Genomic DNA, 12,490 nt, shown 5'->3' on the forward strand with positions numbered 1-12,490 from the left:
GCAAAATTGATCATTGACAATAATTTATATCTAAATAGTTTCATAGGTATTGAAAATATGTTTTATTCACTCATTTTTATACTCGATACAAAGCAATTGTTAAGAATTTTTAAAAAAATTATTTTCTATAAATCAAACAAATCACACCAAGCCGTGTCATTTGATTGTTAAGGGTGTGTATGGTAATATTTCTATTTCAATGAATAAATTTCTATTCATAAATAGTTCTTTTTAAAATAATAATGTGTTTTGTAATTACACATAATTTTTATTTTCAGGAAAAAAAAAAACAGAAATGTGTTTGGCATGACTCAAAAAATTTATATTCGCAGGTTTTTTCATTTAATTATAAAAATGCTAGTGGAGACTTAATAATTCATATCCGGATAAAATTGGACTTTTGTAAGGATTTAACTAGTCGATAATTTCCAAGATGGCCTTAGACAACCAACGTGTTGCTAGTCAAAGATGGATGGTTAGACATATAACAACATAAAACCAAGTGCGTAGAATTTTTGAGTTTTTTTTAGCTGTAAGAAAAAGAGTAAATATAGTCTCGTGCAATGGGAAGGACAAAACAACTTAGGATGGAGGCGATCTTAAAGTTAGTGCGCTTATTTGCACAAACTGATCAAACCTTCGAGTAAATAAAATTGAAAATTTATGGAGCACAACCTTATTCGACTGCTATAAAAAAAAAACAAACGGCAATGCAATGCATGTATTTTCTATTAAAGCATAATTGTAAATAATCTTAAATGATGCATGCAATATAATCTTAAGAGAAGAACATGTCTTCTTCAGACCTTTTCAATTCTAAATTCAATTTTCAGCAAAATATTTTCATATTTTTTTTATGCCAAACTAATCCTAAACTTGAATTTACAGTAAAAGCAACTCAAAATATAACTTCTAAATTTTTTCCTAAATTTCTGACACTTAATACTTATTTTTTTATTCCAAAAAATGAGGACTTGTATTGAGTCAAGAGAATGGGTCTAGATGTGGGTTTTTGCTTAGATATTGTGTAGATTGTGTAAAGATGAACATTAGGTTATGCTAAACTTATTTACCTGAAATGACATTGCTTCTTCTTCTTTTTTCCCAGTAATAAAAAAAGGTAGATATTTTTACTTATTGTTTAAGTTCCAAATTTAATTTTTGATTACTTTTATATTACGGAAAATAGAAAAATTAACTAACATAGACAAACGAATCCTTATTCTTTTTTCGTTTCGAGGTATAAAAAAATAGAAAAATAGACAAAAAGAAACATCATCAAATATGTCATGACTAACCTCCAGAAGAACGGGTCTAGATGTGGGTTTTTGCTTAGATATTGTGTAGATTGTGTAAAGATGAACATTAGGTTATGCTAGCATCCCCCGAGTTTACCTCGCGAGCTGTTAGCTGTATGAGGGTTTCCGGGTCATAAAAAGAAAAAAAATTAGGTTATGCTAAACTTATTTATCTAAAATGATATTGTTTTTTTTTTCCCAGGAATAAAAAAAAAGGTAGATTTTTTTACTTATCGTTTAAGTTCCAAATCTATTTTTCGATTACTTTTATGTTATGAAAAATAGAAAAATTAACTAATGTAGACAAATGAATTCCTATTCTTTTTTCGTTTCAGGGTATAAAAAAATAGAAAGATAGACAAAAAGAAATGTCATCAAATATGTCATGACTAACTTCTAGGAGAACGGGTCTAGATGTGGGATTTTGCTTAGATATAGTGTAGATTGTGTAGAGATGAACATTAGGTATGCTAAACTTATTTATCTAAAATGATATTGTTTCTTTTTTTTTTCCCGAGAATAAAAAAGGTAGATTTTTTTACTTATTGTTTAAGTTCTAAATTTATTTTTCGATTACTTTTATATTATGGAAAATAAAAAATTAACTAACGTAGACAAACGAATCCCTATTCTTTTTTCATTTCAAGGTATAAAAAAAGAAATATAGACAAAAGAAATGTCATCAAATACATCATGACTAACTTCCGGGAGAACGAGTCTAGATGTGGGTTTTTGCTTAGATATTGTGTAGATTGTGTAAAGTTGAACATTAGGTTACGCTAAACTTATTTATCTAAAATGATATTGTTTCTTTTTTTTTCCCGGGTATAAAAAAAGGTAGATTTATTTACTTATTGTTTAAGTTCTAAATTTATTTTTCGATTACCTTTCTATTATGGAAAATAGAAAAATTAACTAACGTAGACAAACGAATCCCTATTATTTTTTTCGTTTCAAGGTATAAAAAATAGAAAGATAGACAAAAATAAACGTCATCAAATATGTCATGACTAACCTCCAGGAGAACGGGTCTAGATGTGGGTTTTTGCTTAGATATTGTGTAGATTGTGTAAAGGTGAACATTAGGTTACGCTAAACTTATTTATCTAAAATGATATTGTTACTTTTTTTTGCCGAGAATAAAAAAAAGGTAGATTTTTACTTATTGTTTAAGTTCCAAATTTATTTTTCGATTACTTTTTCTATTATGGAAAATAGAAAAAATTAACCAACGTAGACAAACGAATCCCTATTCTTTTTCGTTTCAAGGTATAAAAAATAGAAATATAAACAAAAGGAAACGTCATCAAATATGTCATAACTAACCTCCAGAAGAATGGATCTAGATGTGAGTGAGGACCTACCATCCTGATATCGCGCTTAAGATCCCGTGTGACTTGAGGAATTCGAATTCCTCTGTCCTAGGCAGACGTCACGGGAGCGCTTATCCAACTGAGTCATTGCAGACGGTGATTATTTTTCGATTATTTTTCTGTTATAAAAAAGAGAAAAATTAATCAATGTAGATAAACAAATCCCTATTCTTTTTTTTTTTGGTAAAGAACGAATCCCTATTCTTTTTTGACTTCAGGATCTTAAAAAATAGAAAGATAGACAAAAAGAAACGTCATCAAATACGTCATGACTAACCTTTTAATTTCTGAACGAAGCATCTAGTTTTTTCTAACCGCATTAATTAATGAAAAGAGAAAGTGTCGGTCCGGCTCGACTCGTGTCTTGTGCTGACTGCGAATCGGTAAGGCGTCTGGCGTGGATTGGCGTTTGCCTCAATTTTAGGGAGTGGGGATCGTCAGGTTGGTAGGGGAGAGCGGCCGCATTATTATGAGCTCGAAAGCCGCTGTTCAATGCCGACCAGGGGAAGGCGACGAAACGAAGGGTGGTTGGCTGGATCGTCCAAAACTCTCAACGTCATAGGGAAAGGCATATTGCACATGTGTTCCCGCCCCCGCCCGGGGAGAAAAGTATTATTTCTCCAAAAAAATCCAGTCACCTCTTTCGATTCATCACGGTTCTCACGAATCATGACGTGTCCTCTCCTTTTCATTTCGTTTTCTTTCCTCTCTCTGCATAAGTGTCTTCTCTTCTCGCCTGATTTTCCCCGTCGGGAAAGGCTTAGTCCAATACAAGGAAGAAAACGTATGTGTTCATTAAAATTTGCTCTTCGGAAGAAGCATCCACGTCAGGCATCTTCTTGATTTTCTACCTAAATCAAATAGCTTCTTTAGCTTCTTCGAGATAAATGTCGTGGTCGTATAGGTTGTATAAATTTGTGGAACCTAAAGATTGACAATAATGTGTTGCCTTTATTCATCAATTCTAAGGAATTCATGCACCATTCTACGGACAATGCCAAAGTTTCTCACCAACCAATCTTATTTAAACTTACCTAATATTACACTCGAGCCCCCCGATCAAGTTTGCTTCGAGATAGAGGTGTAGATTTTTCCCACTCATTTATCCAAAAAAGGTCCTTTTAACTTGTAGAATCTCATCAAGTGCTTCAATATATGACGAACAATCATATGTTCATATAGCTATGCCATCAATTACAAATAATTTTGTATTCGAAATACAATTCTAATATTGATAAAACATCTCGCTCGTCACGTGAAATAATAAGGTATTATTGATGAACTCAAAATTATCAACCTAAATGGATTTGATTCTTCATTAACAATTATCGCATGAACATCTTTTCATGCTCGAAAGCAAGAAATCTTACCAATTTTTTTGGATGGGAGAAATTGTTCAACCTTTCAAATAATGGCGAGAGGAATTTCTTAAAATTGAAGATTTTAATTTAATTGCGCAACCTACATAAATTGACCACATCAAAGAAGGAAAAAGAACGAAATTATACAATTATAATAATTCACGTCACTCGTCTCACGACTAAAACGCTCGAAATATTACGGCGGGTTTGGTACGAGGAGAAGAAAATTGAGATTCGCGACTTAGAAAGTAGCCGAAAAACGAAAAAAAAGAAAATGGCCTATAGAGGTGGAAAATGAAGGACAATAAAGAAGCGGGGGCCAAAAGCGAAAAGCAGGGAAAATACGGGTTGGGCTGCAAAAACAAGACAATGACAATCACGTCAGTATCAGTGGGCGACAGTGGCGAAAAGGGCCGTTTGAATAGTCGGCCAATCGCGAACCCGGGCAACGACCGCGACTGCGAAGCGCAAATACTTCATCTTCTCTGAACGGCCCCCCCCCGCCCCCGCCCCGCCCCGCCCCGCCCCGATTCGATTCCCTCCTTACAGCAAGATGCTGGAGAATGGCGACCACGCCGCCGGCGACGAAACCCCGCCGCGTTCTCATCCTGAACAGGTCAGTCCGGCTTCGGCATCGCGTCCCGCTTCGTTGCTTTGCTACCGTGTCGGAAAAGCGGTTGATGATGCCCGCTGCTGACGCCGTAGCTCGCACTCGAAATCTTGACGCGATCCTGTCGCGCTGTTGCATTCCGATTCTTAGTTTTCCTTCGAGTTTTGATCGATCGATCGGCTTGTGGCGATCTCGCGAGCTCTCCTCCTTCTCATCGGCGCTTCTGTTTTTCTTTTTTTTTTTTTGGTCAGATCAAGGTCGACCCCGCGAAGCCCGCGCCGCTCACTTGGCAGCGCAAGATAAACGGCCAGGGCAATGTCCCCGTGGAGTTCAACCTCACCTTACAAGACAAAATCCACTTGGTACCTCCTCCGGTTGATTTTATCTCTTCTCGATCGATCCTTCTGAACGGCTCCACCCGATGACGCATTGCTTGTTATAAAGACAGGCTTGGCTTTGGTTTTCCATCATTGGTCTATGGCGTTTTATTTATGGACAAGTTACTGCCTTCAATACTAACTGAATGGTTCTTTCCACCTGAAAGTCGGTATCCATAGGTGTAATTACATCGGTAACTATTAGCAAGAGACTGCAGAAAACAGCGAAGAGGAGTCAATTGTAACAGTATCCAAGATGAACTAAAAATATCTGAAATTGCCGACTGCGAGTGTAATTTTTGCAGGCATGAAACATGCATGTTTATTGGTTTATTTTATTTTATTATTTTTTATTTTTTCTACATCCCGTGATCATACAACTAAATCACATTTTCTGGGGACTTCGTGTGTCTATATTGTTCCAAAATTATCGAAGAAGGAAAGCTACGCAATTTCCATAAACCAGTGCACGAGAGATGGAGGACATTTTCAACATGTGTTTGCTTTAATAGCTAATATGTGACTAGTCTTATGTAGTTAACTCAACAATTTTCTGAAACAAATTATAGCAGATTCTGAGAGGTCATTGCAATATTTAATAATTCTGTCGCAACCCAAATTGTATTTGTCTTAAAAAATTTAGCTAAGCTGATTTGAAATGTGAAGCAGGTAACTTCCGACTACTTTCAAAGCTTGGTTTCCTGCAAATACTTAAAACAGTCATAGAACATGCAAGCACATTATTATCGACTCGTTGATTTTTTCAAGAAATTTTTTCTTTGTGTGCTTTTACTTCGTGTGTTAAGCACTCTGTCTATGGTTTTTAGGCTCCAATAGGTTTTCGGCTATGGCGTCAAATTCGAGAAGAAGCTGCCAAGGGGAAGGTAACAATCCATCTAATTTAGATGTACTAGTCATATAAATCTTGTGTATGTTAAGGAAAAGAAATTCCTCACTTTGCCAAATTTTCAGGGGAGCATCATAAATCCTTTCACAAAGCGCCCTGTGACATCAACTCATGCCGTTCCTCTTGGTGGTATTGGGTGGGTTTTCATTCTCTACTATTCCTCAGTAATACAACGTGAAATGCATCTTAAGCACTTGTAGAGATCGTTGCTCTTATGTTAGAGTCATCAAAGATTCTGCATCACAATGCACATGCTCTATTCCCTTCCGCCCCTCCCCCCCCCAACAAAAAAAAAGGGGTGAGGGGAGGGAGGATTGTATGATCACTGTATCCAGCTTGTATCTCAACTGCAGATGTTACTCATTTTCCTGTGGTATCTTTCTGCTGCAGTTCAGTTCAAATACTGTATAATATGATATGGAAAAAGATTATAGCAACCACCATGAAGTGATTTTGGTTATACACAATATAATTTTTTTGCATGGTGACTTTTTTTTTCAAGATCTGGAAGTATTGGAAGAAGCTATCGAGGTGAATTTATGCGTTGGCAAATATTCCCCAGAATATGTGAGGACAAAGCAGTTTTAGCTAATCAATTTTCTGTAAGTTTGTTGTTTACTATTTTGTAAACTTTCTCAGTCTCCTTTGCAGAATTCCAATTTGTTTGAAAAACCTTCATCTGTTGTTAGTTATAGTGGAAAATCTATGGTTCTGCTTACATAGTGAATTCAACTCTGTATAGGTAATCATGCTATATGGGCCTTTGGCTCTTGCCTAATGATTTCAAGTATATGATTATTTGCGACTGATGCCACAGATGTTTTGACTCCACTCAGGTCTTTGTTTCTCGACCCGATAGCGAAAAATATTCTACTGTGCTCTGCCCTGGGTCTCCAGCTGAACTCAAGTAAAAGCTCTCTTCAGTATTTCTTCAGAAACAATTGACTGTACAAACAATGGGAAATAGGGTCATGTCTTATCAATTTAATGGAAGCTGTTTAAAAGCTCAAACTTACTGGAAAACATGTTCTGTAAACAGAGAAAGCCCCAATTCAGGAATTGGATCTTGGGACTGGAAGCTGAGCGGCAATAATTCCACATACCATGCGCTGTATCCTAGGGCATGGACTGTTTATGAGGGTAAAGTTCGACAAAAATTGCTATAATATTTAGTGTAACTAGAATTCAAGATGAGACATGGCTGCGTCACTCTTATTTTCCATGTACAGGTGAACCAGATCCTGCCCTTAGAATAGTCTGCCGTCAAATTTCCCCAATCATTCCTCATAATTACAAGGAGAGCAGTTTTCCCGTGTCTGTTTTTACTTATACGGTATAAGTGAAATGAAATTATTTGATCTCTGGAAATTTCCCTACAGCTGGCCTGTTATTAACCAGTGTTTTTCCCCCTTCAGCTGTATAATTCTGGAAAGACTGCTGCAGATGTCACTTTGCTCTTCACATGGACTGTGAGTTCACTTTCAATTGTTTTTGCATTGTTGATTAAGATTGAGCATTTCATACCATGTATTATCAATTGATTTTTCCTTCGATGAAACTGTTACTCTGAGCAGAACAATCAAGTTCTTATATGATGCTGTTTATCTATGCAATAACAGAATTCTGTGGGAGGGATGTCTGAATTTTCTGGTCATCACTCCAACTCAAAAATTTTGTAAGCTATTGACTCAGATATATAAATGACATCAGCGATGCTAAAGTGTGGTACTGACTCTAACAATCTCATGGTAGGATGAAGGATGGAGTCCATACTGTACTTCTGCATCACAAGTTTGTTCCTATCCTTGATAGAGCATATCTTTCTTGATTTGACTTACTTGATGGGTTTGTCTACATCTGTTTATCTCAAATTAATACTAGAGACGATCATTCATGAACTCAGGACTGCAAATGGTCTTCCCCCTACAACTTATGCAATCGCAGCTCAGGAAACTGAAGATGTTCATGTCTCAGAGTGCCCTTGCTTTGGAATATCTGGTAATTTTGAGGGTATCTCAGCCAATGACATGTGGAAGGAGATAAAACAGGTTGGTTCATTTGCATTGCATAGAATATATAAATCATTATAACGTTCTCAAGCAGAAGCAAGATATTTGCTTGGTTTTTTATTTGTTGGTTTGTGCGTGACCACTGATAAGTGAAGTTTAACACAAGTTACTACAATGTTCGATTTTCCAATTATAAATAATTGGTCCTGTTCTTTCACTCACATTATTTTTCATTGATGTTTCCTGAACTGCATCGCAAGTTTTAAGTAGATAGCTTCAAGTGGAGCCCTGAATAAAAGACTCGAGGAGATTGTAAAGAGACATTCAAGAATTTGGTTTTCCTGTAATTGCAAATAATCATTTGATATTGCATGTAGAACTATTCCTTTTGGGATTGTCAGTTTCATTGTGAAATGACTAGCTTATGCTTGCCTCTTTTTATTCGAATGTGCTACCACCTACCTCTAATGTCATCATTTTGGGTCCTGGTTACTTTGAACTATTAAGAAGTCTTCCTCAGTGATCATACTGCCATTGAAGATTTGTTAATTGCATGTGTAAAGATTGTCTATAATACTAGGGGATATGCTTACTCAATACTGCGAGAATACTTACTGTTTTTAACCTATGTCAACAGCATGGATCCTTTGACCATCTTAATTCTGTGGATGTGTCGGTTCCATCAGAACCAGGATCATCTATTGGGGCTGCCATTGCAGCTTCAGTGACGATTCCATCAGGTACTGTGCGGACAGTGAACTTTTCCTTGGCATGGGACTGCCCAGAAGTAAACTTCATGCCGGGGAAGACATATCACAGGTGATTGGACATATACATAATGAAGAGTTTGAAAGCATGTATAGATCATTGATTTGATGAAAAACAATTTGTACAGGAGGTATACTAAATTCTATGGTACACATGGAGACACTGCGGCAAAGATCGCACATGATGCAATCCTTGGTAAACATTTAGTTTTTCATTCCTGTGAAGGCAATTAGTTTTCTTGACAAGTAAATCTTTTTGGTCCTTCGTAGATCAATCAATTTTAGTAATTGATGCCTAGCCATAAATAGCAATTGAGTTTTGATAGCAATTGAGTATCTTCTATATAGTTGTGATGCTGAACGGCATTTTCTTATATTTTGCCCCTGAAGATTACTGTTGATATCTTTCTCATTTTATTTGAAAATAGAACATGAGCAATGGGAGTCCCAGATAGAAGCCTGGCAGAGACCTGTTCTTGAAGACAAGAGGCTTCCTGAATGGTGAGCTTATATGTGAATTGCAGGAGCTAGGCTGTTAACCCCATTGATAATGATATCTAAATGGACATTCGGTGCAGGTACCCTATCACTCTCTTCAATGAGCTCTATTATCTTAATGCAGGGGGAACAGTTTGGACAGGTAATCTTGCAACTTAGACTTTTATTCAAGGTTTATTCAATGTGGTTGACCTTTTCTGATTCCCACGTTTGCAGATGGATCACCTCCACTTTGCAGTTTGGTTAGCCTTGAAGAAAAGAAGTTCTCCCTTGATAGGTTGAGATCCCATATGGAGCGTGCAGTGGATGTCACTTCTCAACCTGATACTGCTGTTGATATTTTAGAAAGAATGACCTCAGTCCTTGAGCGAGTACATACTCCTGTCGCATCTAATTCTGCTTTTGGCACAAATTTGCTTCAAGAAGGAGAAGAAAATATTGGTCAATTTCTTTATCTAGAAGGAATAGAATATCATATGTGGAACACCTATGATGTCCACTTTTATTCTTCATTTGCTCTAGTGATGCTCTTTCCCAAACTCCAACTCAGTGTACAGCGGGACTTTGCAGCAGCAGTGATGATGCATGATCCTTCTAAGATGCGACTCTTGTGCAATGGACAATGGGTTCCAAGAAAAGTCCTGGGAGCTGTTCCCCATGATATTGGTATCACTGATCCATGGTTTGAAGTAAACGCCTATAATCTATATGATACAGATAGGTGGAAGGACTTGAATCCAAAATTTGTTCTTCAAGTTTACAGGGACGTGGTTGCCACTGGTGACAAAAAGTTTGCACGGGCTGTGTGGCCTTCTGTTTATGTTGCAATGGCTTACATGGACCAATTTGATAAGGATGGAGATGGAATGATTGAGAATGATGGGTTTCCTGATCAGACATATGACACATGGTCTGTATCTGGGGTGAGTGCATACAGTGGTGGACTGTGGGTTGCAGCCCTTCAGGCTGCATCTGCCCTGGCACATGAAGTTGGTGACAAGGGTTCAGCGGCTTACTTCTGGTTCAAGTTTCAGAAGGCAAAAGTTGTTTATGAGAAGCTATGGAATGGTTCTTACTTTAATTATGACAGCAGCAGCAGCAGACAAAGTTCATCTATACAGGCTGATCAGTTGGCCGGCCAATGGTATGTGTTCTGCCTTTTTCCTGTGTAAATTTTTTTTGAACCATAAGTAACTATATTATGCGACAAAGTTTTTGGGTAGGTAAATGGGGATATTGGTTCTTTAATAAGTGGGGAGAGTAAACGGGGACCTGTGATCCAAAAAAGTTATATGACTCAAACATCAACTGCAGATGCAGTAGACATTACTTAGAGCAGGCTTGAGCCTAGCCCTGTGAAAAGAAACACACCTGGCAGTCAGGCTGGCACTAATATCAGGCCTAAAAACCCTTTCCCATTCCCAACAATAATTAAAAAATCGTCGGATTTTCTTCATAGAATTGATTAGGACTGGAAAGCCCAATTGGCTGTAATTGGCCGGGCCGGGCCGGGCCCAAGAAGAGAATTGCTTGTACTAGCCCGCTCATATCTATAGTCAAACCAATCCATATGATGGCTGGGCCTGTTGGGCCAGAGCATGGGGTTATGATCATGATGGGGTCTAATGTTGAGTGGTGGATTTAGAGATTCGCAATTTCAGTTCTCGCAGCAACATAATGCAAATGATGACTTATTTAGAAGTGATTTTGTAGGTATGCTCGCGCCTGTGGTCTTCATCCTATAGTTGATGGGTCTAAAGCTAAAAGTGCTTTGGGAAAGGTTTACAATTATAATGTATTAAAGTTTAAGGATGGAAGAAGAGGGGCTATGAATGGAATGTTGCCAAATGGAAGTGTGGACATGTCATCCATGCAATCGAGAGAAATTTGGCCCGGAGTTACATATGGTCTCGCTGCGACTATGATTCAAGAAGACATGATTGATATGGCATTTCAGACGGCCAATGGAGTATATGAAGCTGCATGGTCTGAACGGGGACTTGGGTATGTTGCATTTTCTTTTCTAGTGCCTTAATTCAGAAATGTAAGAACTTTCAGTAAAGATGTCGAGAGATTTTACTTCCTTCTATGATCAGTCCGTCTCTTCCCAAAAACTTATCCATATTTTGTTTTTGCTTGGGTAATAGTCTTCTTAAATACTGATGCGGCTGGAAAAAGCTTAGTATATTACTTCTCGAGTACAAAATATACTGTAGTGGAAGGCATGTAATTTAACTTGAGAATGATTTTCTCTTGATTTGTTGCTGAAAGATACCCCTAGTACCGTCATTCATCTTATATAGAAGGGATTCATCGGAACTAAAATATGCCTCTCCGGCTTTTTCACACTTTAGTTCATCTCACACTTGTGTTCCTGTTGTGTTTACAGCTATTCATTTCAAACTCCTGAAGGGTGGAACGATAATGACGAATATAGATCTCTTGGTTATATGCGTCCTCTGGCCATATGGGCAATGCAATGGGCATTATCAAGGAAAAATTCTTCCAGGCAGGAGATGAAACCTGAAGCAAGTGAAGAAGATTTGCTTCGACAGCACGCAGGATTCACCAGAGTGGCACGACTTCTGAAGCTGCCAGAAGAGGGAACAGCCAGAAGTCTCTTCCAGGTTGTACTCGACTATACTTGCAAGCGGATGTGGATGTGACACAAATAAAACCCCAGAATAAATGATCATTTGTACGGCACATTGGTCTATCTGAGTAAATCATTTAGAATATGAATCGGTTAAATAAGTGGTAAAAGTAAAACTGTAATTACTGGTATTTTCTGATAAAATGTTGAATAGGCAATATCTTGTAGATATTGCATTCCGGTGACTTTACAATCTCTTAAGGATGTAGTATCATCTGGTTATGCCTTAGCATGAAGAGATGGAAAAAAGAGGATGTCGATCTAGCATATCTTACACAATGACAATATGACGTGTTTTTCCTAACGCGCAAATCTTCAAGCTCATTATTTCCCTGCAAATTTTGAAATGCAACAACTGATTTCAAAAGAGTTCTCTCTAGTGGTTGAGTTCGCCACTGGCCCCCAGTAGTCTAGTACCTTCACAGTTACTTCCTTTCCCTGGTTTCACCGGTAAAAACGTGCAAGAGTATGTGAAAGGTTATGTTTTCTTCAAGATGAAGAGAATTAAGTGTATTTATGTGAGTCTTTTTTCAGTTTGACGAGAGGTGACTGACTGGCCATCCCAATCTCGTGGAATTCCACGAGAGCCTGATTGGATGCTCTAGCGTTAAATAAAGCACAAAATTTTAGTGCTCTA

At 37.5% G+C, this 12,490-nt stretch overlaps 1 protein-coding gene across 1 annotated transcript; it reads left to right on the top strand.

Annotated features, from left to right (window-relative positions):
* The first annotated feature begins 4,486 nt into the window (after window positions 1-4,486).
* LOC104420020 (non-lysosomal glucosylceramidase) lies at window positions 4,487-12,157 on the top strand. Its single transcript, XM_010031907.3, has 19 exons — window positions 4,487-4,648; window positions 4,894-5,004; window positions 5,847-5,903; window positions 5,992-6,062; window positions 6,429-6,528; window positions 6,763-6,833; window positions 6,966-7,066; window positions 7,156-7,259; window positions 7,342-7,395; window positions 7,546-7,601; window positions 7,679-7,717; window positions 7,830-7,974; window positions 8,573-8,754; window positions 8,831-8,898; window positions 9,131-9,203; window positions 9,281-9,342; window positions 9,417-10,344; window positions 10,914-11,204; window positions 11,590-12,157. Exons 1-19 carry the CDS (start codon window positions 4,586-4,588, stop codon window positions 11,864-11,866), a joined length of 2,853 nt encoding a protein of 950 aa, XP_010030209.2. The 5' UTR covers window positions 4,487-4,585; the 3' UTR covers window positions 11,867-12,157.
* Window positions 12,158-12,490: the final 333 nt, after the last annotated feature.

The sequence above is a fragment of the Eucalyptus grandis genome, chromosome 9 (assembly GCF_016545825.1).
Source record: "Eucalyptus grandis isolate ANBG69807.140 chromosome 9, ASM1654582v1, whole genome shotgun sequence".
In the NCBI taxonomy this organism is placed as follows: Eukaryota; Viridiplantae; Streptophyta; class Magnoliopsida; order Myrtales; family Myrtaceae; genus Eucalyptus; species Eucalyptus grandis.